At 53.8% G+C, this 26,217-nt stretch overlaps 1 protein-coding gene across 1 annotated transcript in view; it reads left to right on the forward strand.

Annotated features, from left to right (window-relative positions):
* The first annotated feature begins 331 nt into the window (after positions 1 to 331).
* The window catches only part of neur (E3 ubiquitin-protein ligase neur), a 70,197-nt gene continuing 44,311 nt past the window's right edge, over positions 332 to 26,217 (forward strand). Inside the window, exon 1 of the mRNA XM_045751839.2 lies at positions 332 to 479. Within this exon, the coding sequence (XP_045607795.1) occupies positions 446 to 479 (34 nt within the window). The 5' untranslated portion in view covers positions 332 to 445. The remainder of the gene's footprint in view (positions 480 to 26,217) is intronic.

Genomic DNA, 26,217 nt, shown 5'->3' on the forward strand with positions numbered 1-26,217 from the left:
CAACGATTCCGAGGATCAACGTTCGCAGGGGCCCGGTCTCTAAACCTAGCCTCCTGCGGTTGGTGGTCAGGTCAACCACCAGGCAGTGGGACGCAGCTGTGATTTACAAACATGACATTATAAATGCATAAATAATAAGTCATTGACTTTATTAACATTAGTAGTTCAAATTAACCCAACTTATTTTTAAATTAGCCCAAAAAGTCGCAAGTAGCGAGATTAAATTTTTGGAGCGCCGAGCTCTCAGAAGTAGCCCAACTCGCTACTTTTAGTCGTATTTGGCAACACTGCCGTCAGCTGATATTTGTTTACATGCGTAGTATGGCTCACCACCAACAGATGACGCTGACTCAACCATAACAGACGACAGCCATATTTGGCGGCAAAGAAATATTTATCCAGGTCTTTTTCCCCATTCTCGTGCAAATACCGTCCCTGTTGGGATATGGGACAATCTAGCAGTGCCTTCTGTCAGTCAGGTATGTGAATATAATAAGATGTCTCGTCCTTATGCAGGAACCTGTGCGAATGAATGGTTCTGGCACATGACTCTCAGCTGGTTATTATCGTGGCTTAACTCCGTTGTTTTGGCAATGGTGACGAGGATGAATCTGCAGTTTGTACTCGTGGATATTTAACATGACAACTGGGAACGCTAGTAGTAAGCGGGTCAGGAATGTGGGGGAATGTTAATGGGTGGCAATCAAGGCCATAACAGCAGAGTGTATTATAAGCTGTCTATGAGAGTGTTGACTAACTTATGTAAACAACCGAGTCATGAAAGTTGAATGTCATTTGATAAAAGCAAAAAGTCAGTTGTTGAGTCCCACGATTTCTGGCCAAAGGACTGAAAACAGAGTAAGAAGGAGTTTACTGGACGTCCTCTTAAATGTGATCTCTGTGGTGTGCCACAGAGCTGTTTCTCTTCCGGTTTGATCCCTGGGGTACCAAGTTATAATAATAATAATTTTATATTATTATTATTATTAAATTGAAGCTGTATTTAAATTGATTTAGTTGAAGTTGTGATCTGCATACACGTTTTTTTTATTTGTTAATTTTTTTGAGTATATACATTTTAGTTATAGTGTCAATGCCCCAATAGTTATCGGTCCCTACTAAATAATTTTAGTAGGGCATTAGTGGGCATTCAGACATCAATCTCTCTCTTTCTTTCTATTTTGCTCTCCCTCACTTTTTTTTTTGCTCTCTCTCTCTCTCTCTTGCTCTCTCTCTCTCTCTTGCTCTCTCTCTCTCTCTCTCTTGCTCTCTCTCTCTCTCTTGCTCTCTCTCTCTCTCTCTTGCTCTCTCTCTCTTGCTCTCTCTCTCTCTCTCTCTCTCTCTCTTGCTCTCTCTCTCTTGCTCTCTCTCTCTCTCTCTCTCTCTCTCTCTCTCTCTCTCTCTCTCTCTCTCTCTCTCTCTCTCTCTCTCTCTCTCTCTCTCTCTTATTACATTGTCTTTTTGTATATCCTACTCAGTCATGTCTTCTACCATTTTCCTCTCTCTCTTCACTTCCTTATCATTTGTAATTTGTAGTAAATTCTTCTCTCCAGTCCTCCTTTATTTACTTATACTTTCCTTACTATTCTCTCCTTCCCCTTTTCCTCCTCTTCCTCCATTTTTCTTCTCCATTTCTTCACAACTGACGAATGGATATAGAAATTGTCACAAGAATCCTAGGCATAAGTAAAGGTAACGTAGTGGTAGCGGTACTGGGCACAACCCACTGGTGAGCTCCAGATGATCCAGGCAAGAATATGAAGAGAGCAATTGAGCTGCAATAAACATAGAAGGTGAAGCAAATGCTCTCACAATGAGAGCAAAACTTATTGGCATGGGGAAATTAAATTATGAATATAGACTTAGGCAAGAAACCCATGCAGCTAGATTGGCGGAGACCACAAAAATGATCTTGGTGCCTTCTAATGACAATTGCCACAAAAAGAAACTTTTGAACATATCTAAGTATTTATACGAGTAAAGGGAAGATATTTGAAATGAAAGTCAAATCCAGAGGACAGGAGGAGAAAGATAGACGGCCATCTTACAAGAAGTGAAAGTATGCAAGTACAGTATAGGATTGGTTTTGAAAGGAGTTTGTAGTAGTAGGAATCACAACACGTGAACATGACATGGTGAACTAGGAGTCGGAAAATATTGAGCCAAACACTAATACAAAAGGAGGCAAAGCGCATCAACCAATGGTTTAACTGATAGTCTCTCGAAGCAAGAAATGAAAGCAGGAAAACTTGGAAAGGGTACAAGGAAAAGATGACAGAGAACCGAGACAAGTGTAGCAGAGCAAGGAATGGATGGACTATATGAAATAGAAGTGTAAAGCATGTCATATCTGAATTCATTATAATACATGGTTTTCACATGCCAACGATCGTTTGTTCTGGTAGCCGAGTCGCATCTCAGTGGGGCTTAGTATCCAAGAGTGGTGTTAGTTCGACGTTGAATGTACTTTTAATTCAACGTTGAATGTACTTTTAATTCAACGTTGAATCTACATTAATTCGACGTTGAATCTACATTAATTCGACGTTGAATCTAAATTAATTCGATGTTGAATCTACATTAATTCGACGTTGAATCTACATTAATTCAACGTTGAATCTACATTAATTTGACGTTGAATCTACATTAATTCGGCGGTGAATCTACATTAATTCAACGTTGAATCTACATTAATTCAACGTTGAATCTACATTAATTTGACGTTGAATCTACATTAATTCGGCGTTGAATCTACATTAATTCGACGTTGAATCTACATTAATTCGACGTTGAATCTACATTAATTCGACGTTGAATCTACATTAATTCAACGTTGAATCTACATTAATTTGACGTTGAATCTACATTAATTCGGCGTTGAATGGGAGTTGCTCTTGGATATTGCGCCCACTGGGATTTTCTCATAACCGTGGGATCTTGTAACTCTTCTCACTCTATAGTGATCGTGATCCGGCATTGGTCTCTCTTCAGTAAGTACAATGTACTGTGCTCGTTAAAGTACAGTAACTGCATGTGGTGTATATGTATTGCAGTTTAAATTTTCAACATAATCATTATCCTAAACATATATGCAAAAAATATAAGCACAAGGACTAGTATTAGGATCAATATACCAAACGTATATATACGAAGGATGTGTAAACACAGTATTAGGTTAAATAGGCTGCTTGCGGTCACTCGTTGTTTTGGCTTTACGGATCATTGAGGTTATTACAAGCTCAGGAGCCAGATTCACGAAGCAGTTACGCAAGCACTTACGAACCTGTCCATCTTTTCTCTATCTTTGGCGGCTTTGTTTACAATTATTAAACAGCTAATGAGCTCCGAAGCACCAGGAGGCTGTTTATAACAATAACAACAGTTGATTGGGAAGTTTTCATGCTTGTAAACTGTTTAATATATATAACCAAAGCCGCCAAAGATTGAGGAAAGATGTACACGTTCGTAAGTGCTTCGTGAATCTGGCCCCAGGTCTGTGGAGGAGGCTGACGTGAATCTCGAAAATGCACACCTTCGTCTTGAAGGTGTGATATAGTGAGAATTAGGAAATGCGATACTTATAGAAATGTCAAATGCTTATTTTTAACGTTGGGAAATGTGCGCCAATTTTTGCCGTTAGATTGTACTAGGATGTTTAGTTTCGATGAAGCAATATATAGTTTATATTGTAATCATTGTTTGATTATTATCGATTATCATTGTTGTTGTATACATATTGTACTGAATGTCTGAAGCTTAAATAGTGTTTATTTTCGAACTGATTATTCTACAGGATACTCCCAAAAAGGCTTAAATTTAACAATTATTAAACTTTCTCCTCATGCGGTATAAACAAATTCCGGCGAGTATGACTGATGAAAATGTTAGTTTTTGTGTTATAAACCCCATGCCGTGGTGTGTGAGGGGGGTGTCTTAACAGTGTATGGAACTGCTGCTAGTCCGCGCATGCCGTAGTGTGTGAGGGGGGTGTCTTAACAGTGTATGGGACTGCTGCTAGTCCGCGCATGCCGTAGTGTGTGAGGGGGGTGTCTTAACAGTGTATGGGACTGCTGCTAGTCCGCGCATGCCGTAGTGTGTGAGGGGGGTGTCTTAACAGTGTATGGGACTGCTGCTAGTCCGCGCATGCCGTAGTGTGTGAGGGGGGTGTCTTAACAGTGTATGGAACTGCTGCTAGTCCGCGCATGCCGTAGTGTGTGAGGGGGGTGTCTTAACAGTGTATGGGACTGCTGCTAGTCCGCGCATGCCGTAGTGTGTGAGGGGGGTGTCTTAACAGTGTATGGGACTGCTGCTAGTCCGCGCATGCCGTAGTGTGTGAGGGGGGTGTCTTAACAGTGTATGGGACTGCTGCTAGTCCGCGCATGCCGTAGTGTGTGAGGGGGGTGTCTTAACAGTGTATGGGACTGCTGCTAGTCCGCGCATGCCGTAGTGTGTGAGGGGGGTGTCTTAACAGTGTATGGGACTGCTGCTAGTCCGCGCATGCCGTAGTGTGTGAGGGGGGTGTCTTAACAGTGTATGGGACTGCTGCTAGTCCGCGCATGCCGTAGTGTGTGAGGGGGGTGTCTTAACAGTGTATGGGACTGCTGCTAGTCCGCGCATGCCGTAGTGTGTGAGGGGGGTGTCTTAACAGTGTATGGGACTGCTGCTAGTCCGCGCATGCCGTAGTGTGTGAGGGGGGTGTCTTAACAGTGTATGGGACTGCTGCTAGTCCGCGCATGCCGTAGTGTGTGAGGGGGGTATCTTAACAGTGTATGGGACTGCTGCTAGTCCGCGCATGCCGTAGTGTGTGAGGGGGGTATCTTAACAGTGTATGGGACTGCTGCTAGTCCGCGCATGCCGTAGTGTGTGAGGGGGGTATCTTAACAGTGTATGGGACTGCTGCTAGTCCGCGCATGCCGTAGTGTGTGAGGGGGGTATCTTATCAGTGTATGGGACTGCTGCTAGTCCGCGCATGCCGTAGTGTGTGAGGGGGGTGTCTTAACAGTGTATGGGACTGCTGCTAGTCCGCGCATGCCGTAGTGTGTGAGGGGGGTATCTTAACAGTGTATGGGACTGCTGCTAGTCCGCGCATGCCGTAGTGTGTGAGGGGGGTATCTTAACAGTGTATGGGACTGCTGCTAGTCCGCGCATGCCGTAGTGTGTGAGGGGGGTATCTTATCAGTGTATGGGACTGCTGCTAGTCCGCGCATGCCGTAGTGTGTGAGGGGGGTGTCTTAACAGTGTATGGGACTGCTGCTAGTCCGCGCATGCCGTAGTGTGTGAGGGGGGTATCTTATCAGTGTATGGGACTGCTGCTAGTCCGCGCATGCCGTAGTGTGTGAGGGGGGTGTCTTAACAGTGTATGGGACTGCTGCTAGTCCGCGCATGCCGTAGTGTGTGAGGGGGGTATCTTATCAGTGTATGGGACTGCTGCTAGTCCGCGCATGCCGTAGTGTGTGAGGGGGGTATCTTATCAGTGTATGGAACTGCTGCTAGTCCGCGCATGCCGTGGTGTGTGAGGGGGGTGTCTTAACAGTGTATGGGACTGCTGCTAGTCCGCGCATGCCGTAGTGTGTGAGGGGGGTATCTTATCAGTGTATGGAACTGCTGCTAGTCCGCGCATGCTTTCTAGAGCGTGACGCCCTAGCAAGCACGAGCTGTACACAGGTGGGGGTGAGAGGGGTGCTGGGAGGGGGGATGGGATGGGGGAGGGGCGTGTAGCCGAGGTTAAACTTGAGGAAGTACTATTGCAAGGTATAGTATACAGGTATATATCAGCCCCTATTGCATGCACCCACCACCCACCCCTAGTGTTGGCACCTTTGTGTTGTTGCTAGCTGCGCTTCCGGTCTAGGGTGGTGATTGTACAGTTTTAGGTTTGTGTACAAATTTTATTTATGTTATGAACACATGCACACACACTTGTGCTCTCTATTGCTGCCGTTATGTTTCTTGTTTGGTCGGGGTGGTTGAATAACCATTGTTATAATAATGGTTGAATAACCATTGTTATAATAATGGTTGAATAACCATTGTTATAATAATGGTTGAATAACCATTGTTATAATAATGGTTGAATAACCATTGTTATAATAATGGTTGAATAACCAGTACACACCATTGATCTGGTGTGTACTCACCTAGTTGTGTCTGCAGGATCGAGCATTGACTCTTGGATCCCGCCTTTCGAGCATCGGTTTACAACAATGACTATGGTCCTATTTCCCTATCATACCTGATTTTAAAATCATGAATAGTATTTGCTTCCACAACCTGTTCCTCAAGTGCATTCCATTTTTCCACTACTCTCACGCTAAAAGAAAACTTCCTAACATCACACACAGAGATCACACCAACGTGATGCATCAAATGAACAAATCCACAAGGGCCGTGACGAGGATTCGAACCTGCGTCCGGGAGCATCCCAGACACTGCCTTAATCGACTGAGTTATGACAGGGTTAAAAGGGTTGAAACCGAAGTTCTACTGAACTTACTAGATCCCGTAGCCTCTCCGAGGCACAAACCAGGCTTTAACAAACTCCCCCCCCCCTGCACCCGAGCTATGTCAATAGGCCGTTCTCCTTCTTCGCCCTTACATCATCACACACCACCATCATCATCACACATCACCTTTTAACCCTGTCATAGCTCAGTCGATTAAGGCAGTGTCTGGGATGCTCCCGGACGCAGGTTCGAATCCTCGTCACGGCCCTTGTGGATTTGTTCTTCCTAACAGCCCTGTGACTCATCTGAGTTTCCAGCTTCCACCCATGTCCCCTCGTTCTGCTACTATTCCGTGTGAACATTTCGTCTATGTCCACTCTGTCAATCCCCCTGAGTATTTTTATACGTTCCTATCATGTCCGCCTCTCTCCCTTCTTTCTAGTGTCGTAAAGCACAGTTCCCTCAGGCGCTCCTGATGGAAACTGTGTGTGTGTTTGTGTACTCTATTTGTGCCTGCAAGATCGAACTCTAGCTCTTGGACCCTGCTTTTCTACCCGTTGGTTGTCTATTGCAATGACTCCAGGCCTATTTCTCTAGCATACCGGGTTCTAAAGTTATGACTAGAGTTAGTCGCTACAATCTGCCCCTTTAGGTCCTTCCATTTACTCACTACCCGCACGCTAAAGGAAAACTTTCTAACATCTTTATGACTCATCTGAGTCTCACGCCCCCCTTGAATCCGCGCCCCCTTGTTCTATTGTTATTCATTGTAAACATTTCCTCTGTTTCCACCTTGTCAATCCCATGTGTGTGTGTATGTGTGTGTGTGTGGTGTGTGTGTGTGGTGTGTGTGTGTACTCACCTATTTGTACTCACCTATTTGTGCTTGCGGGGGTTGAGCTTTGGCTCTTTGGTCCCGCCTCTCAACTGTCAATCAACTGGTGTACAGATTCCTGAGTCTACTGGGCTCTATCATATCTACATTTAAAACTGTGTATGGAGTCAGCCTCCACCACATCACTGCCTAATGCATTCCATCCGTTAACTACTCTGACACTGAAAAAGTTCCTTCTAACGTCTCTGTGGCTCATGTGGGTACTCAGTTTGCACCTGTGTCCCCTTGTTCGCGTCCCACCAGTGTTGAATAGTTTATCCTTGTTTACCCGGTCGATTCCTCTGAGGATTTTGTAGGTTGTGATCATGTCTCCCCTTACTCTTCTGTCTTCCAGTGTCGTAAGGTGCATTTCCCGCAGTCTTTCCTCGTAACTCATGCCTCTTAGTTCTGGGACTAGTCTAGTGGCATACCTTTGGACTTTTTCCAGCTTCGTCTTGTGCTTGACAAGGTACGGGCTCCATGCTGGGGCCGCATACTCCAGGATTGGTCTTACATATGTGGTATACAAGGTTCTGAATGATTCCTTACACAGGTTCCTGAACGCTGTTCTGATGTTAACCAGCCTCGCATATGCCGCAGACGTTATTCTTTTTATGTGGGCTTCAGGAGACAGTGTGTGTGTGTGTGTGTGTGTGTGTGTGTGTGTGTGTGTGTGTGTGTGTGTGTGTGTGTGTGTGTGTGTGTGTGTACTCACCTAATTGTACTCACCTAATTGTGCTGTGTGTGTGTGTGTGTGTACTCACCTATTTGTGCCTGCAGGATCGAGTTTCGAGCTCTTGGATCCCAAGAGTGTGGGTGGGTGTTTTGTTTGTATCATATTAATTATTTAAAAATTATTTTTTTAGTAACTTCCTAATTATTCAAACATGGAAAATTGCTGCAGGAGACTGGTAGTTTGACTTTATAACCTAATCTGCCATTACATTATTTACTGAACAAAGCCACCATTGAGGAGTCGGTCGGCCGAGCGGACAGCACGCTGGACTTGTGATCCCGTGGTCCCGGGTTCGATCCCGGGCGCCGGCGAGAAACGATGGACAGAGTTTCTTTCACCCTATTCCCCTGTTACCTAGCAGTAAAATAGGTACCTGGGTGTTAGTCAGCTGTCCCGGGCTGCTTCCTGGGGTTGGAGGCCTGGTCGCGGACCGGGCCGCGGGGACACTAAAAGTCCCGAAATCATCTCAAGATAACCTCAAGATAACCATACATTGATGGACTAATAACCGGAGTGAGGGCATGAGGCTTCGCGAGAGGTGAACATCAGCCAGATTCACGAAGCAGGTTACACAAGAAACTTTCGAACCTGTGCATGTTTTCTCAATCTTTGGCGGCTTTGTTTACAATTATTAAACAGTTAATGAGCTCCGAAGCACCAGGAGGCTGTTTATAAGAATAACAACAGCTGATTGGGAAGTTCTCACGCTTGTAAACTGCTTAATAGATGTAACCAAAGCCGTCAAAGATTGAGGAAAGATGTACACGTTCGTAAGTACTTGCGTAACTGCTTCGTGAATCTGGAGGATGATGGCTTGTGCTACAGGAGCGCTTCGTGATCACGCAATGGTAGCCGTACAGTAGAGGAGACCAGTTCCAAGTGGTTAGCCATGCGTACGTGGCACCCATGCGTTTGTGTGTGTGTGTGTGTGTTTACACATGTGCAGCTGGTGGTATAGCCTGCGGCTCGCTCATTGGTCGGCGCCACCCTTCTCGGCCAATGGCAGTCTGGCGCTGGGACAGGTGCCTGGGTAGGGATGCATGGGGGGGGGGGGCAGGAGGCAGTGTGACAGGTGTGCGTGAAGAGGGTGTACGCAGATGTGGAGGGAAGCGGGTACTCGTATATAGATGAGGCGACATTCACGTGTAGGGGAGGGAGCCAGGCAGGTGTAGGGGAGGGAGCCAGGCAGGTATAGGGGAGGGAGCCAGGCAGGTGTAGGGGAGGGAGCCAGGCAGGTGTAGGGGAGGGAGCCAGGCAGGTGTAGGGGAGGGAGCCAGGCAGGTATAGGGGAGGGAGCCAGGCAGGTGTAGGGGAGGGAGCCAGGCAGGTGTAGGGGAGGGAGCCAGGCAGGTGTAGGGGAGGGAGCCAGGCAGGTATAGGGGAGGGAGCCAGGCAGGTATAGGGGAGGGAGCCAGGCAGGTGTAGGGGAGGGAGCCAGGCAGGTGTAGGGGAGGGAGCCAGGCAGATGTAGGGGAGGAAGCCAGGCAGGTGTAGGGGTGGGAGTCAGGCAGGTGTAGGGGAGGGAGCCAGGCAGGTGTAGGGGAGGGAGCCAGGCAGATGTAGGGGAGGGAGCCAGGCAGGTGTAGGGGAAGGAGCCAGGCAGGTGTAGGGGAGGGAGGTAGGTGTAGGGGAAGCACAGTATGGGTAAGGGGGCGATTAGGGTGGTAGTAACGGTGATTGGCAGTGATTATGAATGGTGGATTGGTAGTAGTAGTGGTTTTGTATGGTAGTGCCGATTATAACTAGGTGGTGGAAGTGATTGTGGATGATTGGAGAGGGTTATAAGTAGTAGTAGTGGCCCGATTGTGGTTATAATTGTAGGAGATGATGGTAGAACGATGCTGGTTATAATTTGAGGTGGTGTAAGTGATGGTGGTAATAACCGATGGTGGTATTTGTGATTAATGAATGAAGGTGATGTTTAGAAGTGGATGGAGTATTCATAGTTGGCGTTACAGGCATTGGTGGACACAGTTTAAAGTGGCAGGGCTGGCCGGTGGCAGGGCTGGCTGGTGGCAGGGCTGGTGGCAGGGCTGGCTGGTGGCAGGGCTGGCTGGTGGCAGGGCTGGTGGCAGGGCTGGTGGCAGGGCTGGCTGGTGGCAGGGCTGGCTGGCGGCAGGGCTGGCTGGTGGCAGGGCTAGCTGGTGGCAGGACTGATGGCAGGGCTGGTGGCAGGGCTGGCTGGTGGCAGGGCTGGCTGGCGGCAGGGCTGGTGGCACTGCTGGCTGGTGGCAGGGCTGGCTGGTGGCAGGGATGGCTGGCGGCAGGGCTGGTGGCAGGGCTGGCTGGCGGCAGGGCTGGCGGCACTGCTGGCTGGTGGCAGGGCTGGCTGGTGGCAGGGCTGGCTGGTGGCAGGGCTGGCTGGTGGCAGGGCTGGCTGGCGGCAGGGCTGGTGGCAGGGCTGGCTGGCGGCACTGCTGGCTGGCGGCAGGGCTGGCTGGCGGCAGGGCTGGTGGCAGGGCTGGCTGGCGGCAGGGCTGGTGGCAGGGCTGGGTGGTGGCAGGGCTGGCTGGTGGCAGGGCTGGCTGGTGGCAGGGCTGGCTGGTGGCAGGGCTGGCTGGTGGCAGGGCTGGCTAGCGGCAGGGCTGGTGGCAGCTGGTGGTGGCAGGGCTGGCTGGTGGCAGGGCTGGTGGCAGGGCTGGCTGGTGGCAGAGCTGGGTGGTGGCAGGGCTGGTGGTGGCAGGGCTGGCTGGTGGCAGGGCTGGTGGCAGGGCTGGTGGCAGGGCTGGTGGCGGCAGGGCTGGCTAGCGGCAGGGCTGGTGGTGGCAGGGCTGGCTAGCGGTAGGGCTGGTGGCAGGGCTGGTGGCGGCAGGGCTGGTGGCAGGGCTGGTGGTGGCGGCAGAGACGGCAGTTGGCGTCACGCCTGGCAGGGTGGGGTCGAGGCTCCTGCAGGAATGGCCGCCACCGCCCAGCTGGTCAACAGTTGCCAAATGAACTCATCGCCAGGCTTCTCACACCTGGCCGCCCTGGTGCCTCGCTAATACCCTCACACACACACCTGTCACTGCCGCCCTAGTCACATGTACATTGTACCTTAGTATCCTCCCTTGGCGCTAATTACGGCAGAAGAGCAGTGAACGGATATCTTGAGCTCGACAGTCGACACACAATTAGTTCGTCTGGATCGACTTTGTTCATTGAGTAACCTTTGTTGATCTCACTGATGTACCCTCGTCGACCACACTAGCAACCCGTCGTCGACCAGACCACAAGACCCTGGTCGACCAGATAGCTGACCCCACTTACACTAGCAGCCTAGTCTAATCTAGGAATGTTCACACTCGTAATATATATATATTGGCTCCAGGAGTCTAATACATACCGGGATGAATAGGTGGGATGGGGAGGGTGTGAGATGGGGCGGACGGGGCAGACAGGAACGCCAGGTGGTGCAGGTGGGGACAGGTGGGGCAGGTGGGGCATTACGGTCCACATGTCGCCTGATGGAGCTAATATGCAGGATACGTCTGCTATGTCCAGCACCACCTGCCTCTTCAACTCTTGCCCGACCCCTAATGTACCCTTCCTCCGCCCCTACCCCAGTGTACCCTTCCTCCAGTGTACCCTACATGCCCTCCACACATCGTACCCTCCGCACCACTGGCCAGCTACACCTGGTGGCAGTAATCGAGCACTTGATATGGCAAGAGGTAATATTGTCGTGTCCGTATGGGACATAAACAATGGCATTGTGACTGGCTGACACGAGAGGCGCCAGGGATAAGGTGTACTGCGCGTGCGGGGTGGGTGACGTGCACGGCGTACCTGTGGCTTGGCTGGTGGGGGCGTGCGGCCCAGATCAACTCTGGTGGGTGACGTGCACGGCGTACCTGTGGCTTGGCTGGTGGGGGCGTGCGGCCCAGATCCACTCTGGTGGGGGACGTGCACGGCGTACCTGTGGCTTGGCTGGTGGGGGCGTTCGGCCCAGATCAACTCTGGTGGGTGACGTGCACGGCGTACCTGTGGCTTGGCTGGTGGGGGCGTGCGGCCCAGATCCACTCTGGTGGGGGACGTGCACGGCGTACCTGTGGCTTGGCTGGTGGGGGCGTGCGGCCCAGACCCACTCTGGTGGGTGACGTGCACGGCGTACGTGTGGCCTTGCTGGTGGGGGCGTGCACGGCGTAGGTGTGACCTGGCTGGTAGGGGCGTGCGGCCCAGACCTACTCTGGTGGGGGACGTGCGCGGCGTACCTGTGGCTTGGCTGGTGGGGGCGTGCGGTCCAGACCCACTCTGGTGGGTGACGTGCACGGCGTACCTGTGGCCTGGCTGGTGGGGGCGTGCGGCCCAGACCCACTCTGGTGGGAGCGTGCACGGCGTACGTGTGGCTTTGCTGGTGGGGGCGTGCACGGCGTAGGTGTGACCTGGCTGGTGGGGGCGTGCGGCCCAGATCAACTCTGGTGGGTGACGTGCACGGCGTACCTGTGGCTTGGCTGGTGGGGGCGTGCGGCCCAGATCCACTCTGGTGGGGGACGTGCACGGCGTACCTGTGACGTGGCCACGTACTATAGAGGCCTGAATTCGAATCCCCGTGGATCGACGTGACTGATATATAGGGCCTTATAGGGCATAAATTGGCAACGATATAGGCCTGTAGTTGTTGTACCTCGTTATACATATATTGGTGTGATATTTCCCGTCTTTTAGCTATTTGGCAGTTCTCCCTGCTCCAGTGAAGTAGTGAAGATTACTGAAAAGCTGTTTGTTGAGAGCAGCATTCGTAAGCATCAGTATTAAGGCTTCCTTTGTCTTTCAACACATCTACAGCTTCAAGATGCCTCCACGGCTTTGGATGCTGCGTTCTTCTCCTACTGCTTCTCCACTAACTTCCATATTTGTCGGTAGAAAAAAGTCATAATTTAAAACTCCAAATGTGTGCAATCACCCTGAATTCCGCTCAAAAATAGCCCTCAAGAGTCATATTTCCGATAGGCTTCGTATTTTGAAAACTGCACGGGGGGGAACGCTCAAAAATAGCCCTCAAAGAGTCATATTTTCGATAGGCTTCGTATTTTGAAAACTGCACGGGGGGAGGATGTTTGGGCAAAATATAACAACTTGCCCTTTCCATTAACTTAGTCATGTTACCCGTTTAGGTGATGTATTATATTTGATCGAATTTCATCATATTTATCATAAATATCGTATGAAGTTTTCTGTTCTTCAATCATAATATTATACTAATACACTTATCTTGCTCTTAATGTAAATCATTCCTTTTTTCAAACTAAAATGCGACTGAAATGATATATATATATATATATATATATATATATATATATATATATATATATATATATATATATATATATATATATATATATATATATATATATAAAGTGAAAAGTTAGAAACGTCAATATATATATATTGTTTTTACTATACTAACTAAACCTAAGTTTTAACATTAATACTGAGTTCAATAATGATGTGTTTTGCTATTATACACGTGCTGGGGCCAGCTGGACGCTATTATACACGTGCTGGGGCCTGCTGGACGCCATTATACACGTGCTGGGGCCTGCTGGACGCTATTATACACGTGCTGGGGCCAGCTGGACGCTATTATACACGTGCTGGGGCCTGCTGGACGCTATTATACACGTGCTGGGGCCAGCTGGACGCTATTATACACGTGCTGGGGCCTGCTGGACGCCATTATACACGTGCTGGGGCCTGCTGGACGCTATTATACACGTGCTGGGGCCAGCTGGACGCTATTATACACGTGCTGGGGCCTGCTGGACGCTATTATACACGTGCTGGGGCCTGCTGGACGCTATTATACACGTGCTGGGGCCAGCTGGACGCTATTATACACGTGCTGGGGCCTGCTGGACGCTATTATACACGTGCTGGGGCCTGCTGGACGCTATTATACACGTGCTGGGGCCAGCTGGACGCTATTATACACGTGCTGGGGCCTGCTGGACGCCTATTATACACGTGCTGGGGCCTGCTGGACGCTATTATACACGTGCTGGGGCCAGCTGGACGCTATTATACACGTGCTGGGGCCTGCTGGACGCTATTATACACGTGCTGGGGCCTGCTGGACGCTATTATACACGTGCTGGGGCCTGCTGGACGCTATTATACACGTGCTGGGGCCAGCTGGACGCTATTATACACGTGCTGGGGCCTGCTGGACGCTATTATACACGTGCTGGGGCCAGCTGGACGCTATTATACACGTGCTGGGGCCTGCTGGACGCTATTATACACGTGCTGGGGCCAGCTGGACGCTATTATACACGTGCTGGGGCCTGCTGGACGCTATTATACACGTGCTGGGGCCAGCTGGACGCTATTATACACGTGCTGGGGCCTGCTGGACGCTATTATACACGTGCTGGGGCCATGCTGGACGCTATTATACACGTGCTGGGGCCTGCTGGACGCTATTATACACGTGCTGGGGCCTGCTGGACGCTATTATACACGTGCTGGGGCCAGCTGGACGCTATTATACACGTGCTGGGGCCTGCTGGACGCTATTATACACGTGCTGGGGCCTGCTGGACGCTATTATACACGTGCTGGGGCCTGCTGGACGCTATTATACACGTGCTGGGGCCTGCTGGACGCTATTATACACGTGCTGGGGCCTGCTGGACGCTATTATACACGTGCTGGGGCCTGCTGGACGCTATTATACACGTGCTGGGGCCTGCTGGACGATATTATACACGTGCTGGGGCCTGCTGGACGCTATTATACACGTGCTGGGGCCTGCTGGACGCTATTATACACGTGCTGGGGCCTGCTGGACGCTATTATACACGTGCTGGGGCCTGCTGGACGCTATTATACACGTGCTGGGGCCTGCTGGACGCTATTATACACGTGCTGGGGCCTGCTGGACGCTATTATACACGTGCTGGGGCCTGCTGGACGCTATTATACACGTGCTGGGGCCTGCTGGACGCTATTATACACGTGCTGGGGCCTGCTGGACGCTATTATACACGTGCTGGGGCCAGCTGGACGCTATTATACACGTGCTGGGGCCTGCTGGACGCTATTATACACGTGCTGGGGCCTGCTGGACGCTATTATACACGTGCTGGGGCCTGCTGGACGCTATTATACACGTGCTGGGGCCTGCTGGACGCTATTATACACGTGCTGGGGCCTGCTGGACGCTATTATACACGTGCTGGGGCCTGCTGGACGCTATTATACACGTGCTGGGGCCTGCTGGACGCTATTATACACGTGCTGGGGCCTGCTGGACGCTATTATACACGTGCTGGGGGCCTGCTGGACGATATTATACACGTGCTGGGGCCTGCTGGACGCTATTATACACGTGCTGGGGCCAGCTGGACGCTATTATACACGTGCTGGGGCCTGCTGGACGCTATTATACACGTGCTGGGGCCTGCTGGACGCTATTATACACGTGCTGGGGCCAGCTGGACGCTATTATACACGTGCTGGGGCCTGCTGGACGCTATTATACACGTGCTGGGGCCTGCTGGACGCTATTATACACGTGCTGGGGCCTGCTGGACGCTATTATACACGTGCTGGGGCCAGCTGGACGCTATTATACACGTGCTGGGGCCTGCTGGACGCTATTATACACGTGCTGGGGCCTGCTGGACGCTATTATACACGTGCTGGGGCCTGCTGGACGCTATTATACACGTGCTGGGGCCAGCTGGACGCTATTATACACGTGCTGGGGCCTGCTGGACGCTATTATACACGTGCTGGGGCCTGCTGGACGCTATTATACACGTGCTGGGGCCTGCTGGACGCTATTATACACGTGCTGGGGCCAGCTGGACGCTATTATACACGTGCTGGGGCCTAGCTGGACGCTATTATACACGTGCTGGGGCCTGCTGGACGCTATTATACACGTGCTGGGGCCTGCTGGACGCTATTATACACGTGCTGGGGCCTGCTGGACGCTATTATACACGTGCTGGGCCTGCTGGACGCTATTATACACGTGCTGGGGCCTGCTGGACGCTATTATACACGTGCTGGGGCCTGCTGGACGCTATTATACACGTGCTGGGGCCTGCTGGACGCTATTATACACGTGCTGGGGCCATGCTGGACGCTATTATACACGTGCTGGGGCCTGCTGGACGCTATTATACACGTGCTGGGGCCTGCTGGACGCTATTATACACGTGCTGGGGCCAGCTGGACGCTATTATACACGTGCTGGGGCCTGCTGGACGCTATTATACACGTGCTGGGGCCTGCTGGACGCTATTATACACGTGCTGGGGCCAGCTGGACGCTATTATACACGTGCTGGGGCCTGCTGGACGCTATTATACACGTGCTGGGGCCTGCTGGACGCTATTATACACGTGCTGGGGCCTGCTGGACGCTATTATACACGTGCTGGGGCCTGCTGGACGCTATTATACACGTGCTGGGGCCTGCTGGACGCTATTATACACGTGCTGGGGCCTGCTGGACGCTATTATACACGTGCTGGGGCCATGCTGGACGCTATTATACACGTGCTGGGGCCTGCTGGACGCTATTATACACGTGCTGGGGCCAGCTGGACGCTATTATACACGTGCTGGGGCCTGCTGGACGCTATTATACACGTGCTGGGGCCAGCTGGACGCTATTATACACGTGCTGGGGCCTGCTGGACGCTATTATACACGTGCTGGGGCCATGCTGGACGCTATTATACACGTGCTGGGGCCTGCTGGACGCTATTATACACGTGCTGGGGCCTGCTGGACGCTATTATACACGTGCTGGGGCCATGCTGGACGCTATTATACACGTGCTGGGGCCATGCTGGACGCTATTATACACGTGCTGGGGCCAGCTGGACGCTATTATACACGTGCTGGGGCCTGCTGGACGCTATTATACACGTGCTGGGGCCTGCTGGACGCTATTATACACGTGCTGGGGCCTGCTGGACGCTATTATACACGTGCTGGGGCCTGCTGGACGCTATTATACACGTGCTGGGGCCTGCTGGACGCTATTATACACGTGCTGGGGCCTGCTGGACGCTATTATACACGTGCTGGGGCCTGCTGGACGCTATTATACACGTGCTGGGGCCTGCTGGACGCTATTATACACGTGCTGGGGCCTGCTGGACGCTATTATACACGTGCTGGGGCCTGCTGGACGCCTATTATACACGTGCTGGGGCCATGCTGGACGCTATTATACACGTGCTGGGGCCTGCTGGACGCTATTATACACGTGCTGGGGCCTGCTGGACGCTATTATACACGTGCTGGGGCCTGCTGGACGCTATTATACACGTGCTGGGGCCATGCTGGACGCTATTATACACGTGCTGGGGCCTGCTGGACGCCTATTATACACGTGCTGGGGCCTGCTGGACGCTATTATACACGTGCTGGGGCCTGCTGGACGCTATTATACACGTGCTGGGGCCTGCTGGACGCTATTATACACGTGCTGGGGCCTGCTGGACGCTATTATACACGTGCTGGGGCCATGCTGGACGCTATTATACACGTGCTGGGGCCTGCTGGACGCTATTATACACGTGCTGGGGCCATGCTGGACGCTATTATACACGTGCTGGGGCCTGCTGGACGCTATTATACACGTGCTGGGGGCCTGCTGGACGCTATTATACACGTGCTGGGGCCTGCTGGACGCTATTATACACGTGCTGGGGCCTGCTGGACGCTATTATACACGTGCTGGGGCCTGCTGGACGCTATTATACACGTGCTGGGGCCTGCTGGACGCTATTATACACGTGCTGGGGCCTGCTGGACGCTATTATACACGTGCTGGGGCCTGCTGGACGCTATTATACACGTGCTGGGGCCTGCTGGACGCTATTATACACGTGCTGGGGCCATGCTGGACGCCATTATACACGTGCTGGGGCCTGCTGGACGCCTATTATACACGTGCTGGGGCCAGCTGGACGCTATTATACACGTGCTGGGCCTGCTGGACGCTATTATACACGTGCTGGGGCCTGCTGGACGCTATTATACACGTGCTGGGGCCTGCTGGACGCTATTATACACGTGCTGGGGCCTGCTGGACGCTATTATACACGTGCTGGGGCCTGCTGGACGCTATTATACACGTGCTGGGGCCTGCTGGACGCTATTATACACGTGCTGGGGCCTGCTGGACGCTATTATACACGTGCTGGGGCCTGCTGGACGCTATTATACACGTGCTGGGGCCTGCTGGACGCCATTATACACGTGCTGGGCCTAGCTGGACGCTATTATACACGTGCTGGGGCCTGCTGGACGCCTATTATACACGTGCTGGGGCCAGCTGGACGCTATTATACACGTGCTGGGGCCTGCTGGACGCTATTATACACGTGCTGGGGCCTGCTGGACGCTATTATACACGTGCTGGGGCCTGCTGGACGCTATTATACACGTGCTGGGGCCATGCTGGACGCTATTATACACGTGCTGGGGCCTGCTGGACGCTATTATACACGTGCTGGGGCCCTGCTGGACGCCTATTATACACGTGCTGGGGCCTGCTGGACGCTATTATACACGTGCTGGGGCCTGCTGGACGCTATTATACACGTGCTGGGGCCAGCTGGACGCCATTATACACGTGCTGGGGGCCTGCTGGACGCTATTATACACGTGCTGGGGCCTGCTGGACGCCTATTATACACGTGCTGGGGCCATGCTGGACGCTATTATACACGTGCTGGGGCCTGCTGGACGCTATTTATACACGTGCTGGGGCCTGCTGGACGCTATTATACACGTGCTGGGGCCTGCTGGACGCCTATTATACACGTGCTGGGGCCTGCTGGACGCTATTATACACGTGCTGGTGGCCTGCTGGACGCTATTATACACGTGCTGGGGCCATGCTGGACGCCTATTATACACGTGCTGGGGCCTGCTGGACGCTATTATACACGTGCTGGGGCCTGCTGGACGCTATTATACACGTGCTGGGGCCTGCTGGACGCCTATTATACACGTGCTGGGGCCCTGCTGGACGCTATTATACACGTGCTGGGGCCATGCTGGACGCCATTATACACGTGCTGGGGCCATGCTGGACGCTATTATACACGTGCTGGGGCCTGCTGGACGCCTATTATACACGTGCTGGGCCTGCTGGACGCCTATTATACACGTGCTGGGGCCTGCTGGACGCTATTATACACGTGCTGGGGCCAGCTGGACGCCTATTATACACGTGCTGGGGCCTAGCTGGACGCTATTATACACGTGCTGGGGCCTGCTGGACGCTATTATACACGTGCTGGGGGCCTGCTGGACGCCATTATACACGTGCTGGGGGCCATGCTGGACGCCATTATACACGTGCTGGGGCCTGCTGGACGCCATTATACACGTGCTGGGGCCTGCTGGACGCTATTATACACGTTGCATGGGGCCATGCTGGACGCTCATTATAACACGTGCTGGGGGCCTGCTGGACGCCTATTATACACGTGCTGGGGCCAGCTGGACGCCTATTATACACGTGCTGGGGCCTGCTGGACGCTATTATACACGTGCTGGGGCCAGCTGGACGCCATTATACACGTGCTGGGGCCTGCTGGACGCTATTATACACGTGCTGGGGCCTGCTGGACGCTATTATACACGTGCTGGGGCCTGCTGGACGCTATTATACACGTGCTGGGGCCTGCTGGACGCTATTATACACGTGCTGGGGCCAGCCTGGACGCCATTATACACGTGCTGGGGCCTGCTGGACGCTATTATACACGTGCTGGGGCCTGCTGGACGCCATTATACACGTGCTGGGGCCTGCTGGACGCCATTATACACGTGCTGGGGCCTGCTGGACGCTATTATACACGTGCTGGGGCCTGCTGGACGCCATTATACACGTGCTGGGGCCTGCTGGACGCTATTATACACGTGCTGGGGCCTGCTGGACGCTATTATACACGTGCTGGGGCCTGCTGGACGCCATTATACACGTGCTGGGGCCTGCTGGACGCTATTATACACGTGCTGGGGCCTGGCTGGACGCTATTATACACGTGCTGGGGCCTGCTGGACGCCATTATACACGTGCTGGGGCCTGCTGGACGCTATTATACACGTGCTGGGGCCTGCTGGACGCTATTATACACGTGCTGGGGCCTGCTGGACGCCATTATACACGTGCTGGGGCCTGCTGGACGCTATTATACACGTGCTGGGGCCTGCTGGACGCTATTATACACGTGCTGGGGCCTGCTGGACGCCATTATACACGTGCTGGGGCCTGCTGGACGCTATTATACACGTGCTGGGGCCTGCTGGACGCTATTATACACGTGCTGGGGCCTGCTGGACGCCATTATACACGTGCTGGGGCCTGCTGGACGCCATTATACACGTGCTGGGGCCTGCTGGACGCTATTATACACGTGCTGGGGCCTGCTGGACGCTATTATACACGTGCTGGGGCCTGCTGGACGCTATTATACACGTGCTGGGGGCCTAGCTGGACGCTATTATACACGTGCTGGGGCCTGCTGGACGCTATTATACAACGTGCTGGGGCCTGCTGGACGCCATTATACACGTGCTGGGGGCCTGCTGGACGCTATTATACACGTGCTGGGGCCTGCTGGACGCTATTATACACGTGCTGGGGCCTGCTGGACGCCATTATACACGTGCTGGGTGCCAGCTGGACGCTATTATACACGTGCTGGGGCCTGCTGGACGCTATTATACACGTGCTGGGGCCAGCTGGACGCCTATTATACACGTGCTGGGGCCTGCTGGACGCCATTATACACGTGCTGGGGCCAGCTGGACGCTATTATACACGTGCTGGTGCCTGCTGGACGCTATTATACACGTGCTGGGGGCCTGCTGGACGCTATTATACACGTGCTGGGGGCCTGCTGGACGCCATTATACACGTGCTGGGGCCTGCTGGACGCCATTATACACGTGCTGGGGCCAGCTGGACGCTATTATACACGTGCTGGGGCCTGCTGGACGCCATTAGTACACGTGCTGGGGCCTGCTGGACGCTATTATACACGTGCTGGGGCCATGCTGGACGCCATTATACACGTGCTGGGGCCAGCTGGACGCTATTATACACGTGCTGGGGCCTGCTGGACGCCATTATACACGTGCTGGGGCCTGCTGGACGCCATTATACACGTGCTGGGGCCTGCTGGACGCTATTATACACGTGCTGGGGCCATGCTGGACGCTATTATACACGTGCTGGGGCCTGCTGGACGCTATTAGTACACGTGCTGGGGCCTGCTGGACGCTATTATACACGTGCTGGGGCCTGCTGGACGCCATTATACACGTGCTGGGTGCCAGCTGGACGCTATTATACACCGTGCTGGGGCCTGCTGGACGCCATTGTACACGTGCTGGGGCCTGCTGGACGCCTATTATACACGTGCTGGGGCCTGCTGGACGCTATTATACACGTGCTGGGGCCTGCTGGACGCTATTATTACACGTGCTGGGGCCGCTGGACGCATATTATACACGTGCTGGGGCCTGCCTGGACGCCTATTATACACGTGCTGGGGCCTGCTGGACGCTATTATACACTGCTGGGGCCAGCTGGACGCATTATACACGTGCTGGGGCCTGCTGGGACGCTATTATACACGTGCGGCTGGGGCCTGCTGGACGCTATTATACACGTGCTGGGGCCATGCGGACGCCAATTATACACGTGCTGGGGCCCTGCTGGACGCTATTATACACGTGCTGGGGCCTGCTGGACGCCATTATACACGTTGCTGGGGCCGGCTGGACGCCATTATACACGTGCTGGGGCCAGCTGGGACGCTATTATACACGTGCTGGGGCCTGCTGGACGCTATTATACACGTGCTGGGGCCTGCTGGACGCCATTATACACGTGCTGGGGCCTGCTGGGACGCTATTATACACGTGCTGGGCCTGCTGGACGCTATTATACACGTTGCTGGGGCCTGCTGGACGCCATTATACACGTGCTGGGGCCCTGCTGGACGCCATTATACACGTGCTGGGGCCTGCTGGACGCCTATTATACACGTGCTGGGGCCTGCTGGACGCTATTATACACGTGCTGGGGCCTGCTGGACGCTATTATACACGTGCTGGGGCCTGCTGGACGCCATTATACACGTGCTGGGGCCATGCTGGACGCCATTATACACGTGCTGGGGCCAGCTGGACGCCATTATACACGTGCTGGGGCCTGCTGGACGCTATTATACACGTGCTGGGGCCTGCTGGACGCCATTATACACGTGCTGGGGCCTGCTGGACGCCATTATACACGTGCTGGGGCCAGCTGGACGCCATTATACACGTGCTGGGGCCTGCTGGACGCTATTATACACGTGCTGGGGCCTGCTGGACGCCATTATACACGTGCTGGGGCCTGCTGGACGCCATTATACACGTGCTGGGGCCAGCTGGACGCCATTATACACGTGCTGGGGCCTGCTGGACGCCATTATACACGTGCTGGGGCCAGCTGGACGCTATTATACACGTGCTGGGGCCTGCTGGACGCTATTATACACGTGCTGGGGCCTGCTGGACGCTATTATACACGTGCTGGGGCCTGCTGGACGCCATTATACACGTGCTGGGGCCTGCTGGACGCCATTATACACGTGCTGGGGCCAGCTGGACGCTATTATACACGTGCTGGGGCCTGCTGGACGCCATTGTACACGTGCTGGGGCCTGCTGGACGCTATTATACACGTGCTGGGGCCTGCTGGACGCCATTATACACGTGCTGGGGCCAGCTGGACGCTATTATACACGTGCTGGGGCCTGCTGGACGCCATTGTACACGTGCTGGGGCCTGCTGGACGCCATTATACACGTGCTGGGGCCTGCTGGACGCCATTATACACGTGCTGGGGCCAGCTGGACGCTATTATACACGTGCTGGGGCCTGCTGGACGCCATTGATACACGTGCTGGGGGCCTGCTGGACGCTATTATACACGTGCTGGGGCCTGCTGGACGCCATTATACACGTGCTGGGGCCAGCTGGACGCTATCTATTAACACGTGCTGGGGCCTGCGGACGCCATTGTACACGTGCTGGGGCCTTGCTGGACGCCATTTATACACGTGCTGGGGCCTGCTGGACGCTATTATACACGTGCTGGGGCCTGCGGACGCTATTATACACGTGCTGGGGCCTGCTGGACGCCATTATACACGTGCTGGGGCCCTGCTGGGACGCTATTATACACGTGCTGGGGCCTGCTGGACGCTATTATACACGTGCTGGGGCCTGCTGGACGCCATTATACACGTGCTGGGGCCTGCTGGACGCCATATACACGTGCTGGGGCCTGCTGGACGCTATGTTATACACGTGCTGGGGCTGCTGGGACGCCATTATACACGTGCTGGGGCCTGCTGGACGCCATTATACACGTGCTGGGGCCAGCTGGACGCCATTATACACGTGCTGGGGCCAGCTGGACGCCATTATACACGTGCTGGGGCCAGCTGGACGCCATTATACACGTGCTGGGGCCTGCTGGACGCCATTATACACGTGCTGGGGCCTGCTGGACGCCATTATACACGTGCTGGGGCCTGCTGGACGCTATTATACACGTGCTGGGGCCTGCTGGACGCTATTATACACGTGCTGGGGCCTGCTGGACGCCATTATACACGTGCTGGGGCCTGCTGGACGCCATTATACACGTGCTGGGGCCTGCTGGACGCCATTATACACGTGCTGGGGCCTGCTGGACGCTATTATACACGTGCTGGGGCCTGCTGGACGCTATTATACACGTGCTGGGGCCTGCTGGACGCCATTATACACGTGCTGGGGCCTGCTGGACGCCATTATACACGTGCTGGGGCCAGCTGGACGCCATTATACACGTGCTGGGGCCTGCTGGACGCTATTATACACGTGCTGGGGCCTGCTGGACGCCATTATACACGTGCTGGGGCCTGCTGGACGCCATTATACACGTGCTGGGGCCAGCTGGACGCCATTATACACGTGCTGGGGCCTGCTGGACGCTATTATACACGTGCTGGGGGCCTGCTGGACGCCATTATACACGTGCTGGGGGCCTGCTGGAACGCCATTATACACGTTGCTGGGGCCTGCTGGACGCTATTATACACGTGCTGGGGCCTGCTGGACGCTATTATACACGTGCTGGGGCCTGCTGGACGCCATTATACACGTGCTGGGGCCTGCTGGACGCCATTATACACGTGCTGGGGCCAGCTGGACGCCATTATACACGTGCTGGGGCCTGCTGGACGCTAACTTCGGAATGTAAAGATAAGAATGTTGAGGGCGAGTTTGTCTGGCGCTTGAGGACACTATTTGCATTAATTTGGTGTTTGAGGAGCCACGTCTTGTGCAGGTGGTGGTGTAGGTGGTCGTTGTACAGTGGTGCAGGTACAGCAGCAGGAGCAGCAGCAGCAGCAGCAGCAGGAGCAGCAGGAGCAGCAGCAGCAGCAGCAGCAGCAGCAGCAGCAGCAGGAGCAGCAGCAGCAGCAGCAGCAGGGGTGGTGGTCCACAGGTACACACACACACACGAAGGCATGCAGAACAGAAGCGGGTACTGAAGCAGAAATATGTTTGTTGTACAATCCCAAACATGTCGGCAGCTGCGTACACACCCCTGGTCGTGTACGTGCTAGCTGGTGGTGGTGGTGTACACACCTGCTGGTGGTGGTGGTGTACACACCTGCTGGTGGTGGTGGTGTGGTGATGTACACACCTGCTGGTGGTGGTGGTGTGGTGATGTACACACCTGCTGGTGGTGGTGGTGTGGTGATGTACACACCTGCTGGTGGTGGTGGTGTGGTGTACACACCTGCCCGCTGGTGGTGGTGGTGATGTACACACCTGCTGGTGGTGGTGGTGTACACACCTGCTGGTGGTGGTGGTGTACACACCTGCCCGCTGGTGGTGGTGGTGGTGGTGGTGTACACACCTGCTGGTGGTGGTGGTGGTGGTGTACACACCTGCTGGTGGTGGTGGTGGTGGTGTACACACCTGCCCGCTGGTGGTGGTGGTGGTGTACACACCTGCCCGCTGGTGGTGGTGGTGGTGTACACACCTGCTGGTGGTGGTGGTGGTGGTGTACACACCTGCCCGCTGGTGGTGGTGTGGTGGTGTACACACCTGCCCGCTGGTGGTGGTGGTGGTGTACACACCTGCCCGCTGGTGGTGGTGTGGTGGTGTACACACCTGCCCGCTGGTGGTGGTGGTGGTGTACACACCTGCCCGCTGGTGGTGGTAATGTACACACCTGCTCGCTGATGGTGGTGGTGATGTACACACCTGCCCGCAGGTGGTGGTAATGTACACACCTGCTCGCTGGTGGTGGTCACGTACACACCTGCTCGCTGGTGGTGGTCACGTACACACCTGCTCGCTGGTGGTGGTGATGTACACACCTGCTCGCTGGTGGTGGTCACGTACACACCTGCTCGCTGGTGGTGGTGATGTACACACCTGCTCGCTGGTGGTAGTCATGTACACACCTGCTCGCTGGTGGTAGTCATGTACACACCTGCTCGCTGGTGGTAGTCATGTACACACCTGCTCGCTGGTGGTAGTCATGTACACACCTGCTCGCTGGTGGTAGTCACGTACACACCTGCTCGCTGGTGGTAGTCATGTACACACCTGCTCGCTGGTGGTAGTCATGTACACACCTGCTCGCTGGTGGTAGTCACGTACACACCTGCTCGCTGGTGGTAGTCATGTACACACCTGCTCGCTGGTGGTAGTGATGTACACACCTGCTCGCTGGTGGTAGTGATGTACACACCTGCTCGCTGGTGGTAGTCATGTACACACCTGCTCGCTGGTGGTAGTCACGTACACACCTGCTCGCTGGTGGTGGTCACGTACACACCTGCTCGCTGGTGGTGGTGATGTACACACCTGCTCGCTGGTGGTGGTCACGTACACACCTGCTCGCTGGTGGTGGTGATGTACACACCTGCTCGCTGGTGGTGGTCACGTACACACCTGCTCGCTGGTGGTAGTCATGTACACACCTGCACTCTTATCTGGTGTTGCTGCTGCCCTGTGGGTCGGGGGTGGGGGTGTGGGGGGAGGGGAGGTATGTGCAAGCACAACACATGCCTTGTTCCCAGTACTGATGTACACACCTGGCGAGGCGAGAAGCAGATGAATGGCTGGGCGATAACAAGGTAG

Source organism: Procambarus clarkii, chromosome 82 (genome assembly GCF_040958095.1).
Source record: "Procambarus clarkii isolate CNS0578487 chromosome 82, FALCON_Pclarkii_2.0, whole genome shotgun sequence".
NCBI classification, from domain to species: domain Eukaryota; kingdom Metazoa; phylum Arthropoda; class Malacostraca; order Decapoda; family Cambaridae; genus Procambarus; species Procambarus clarkii.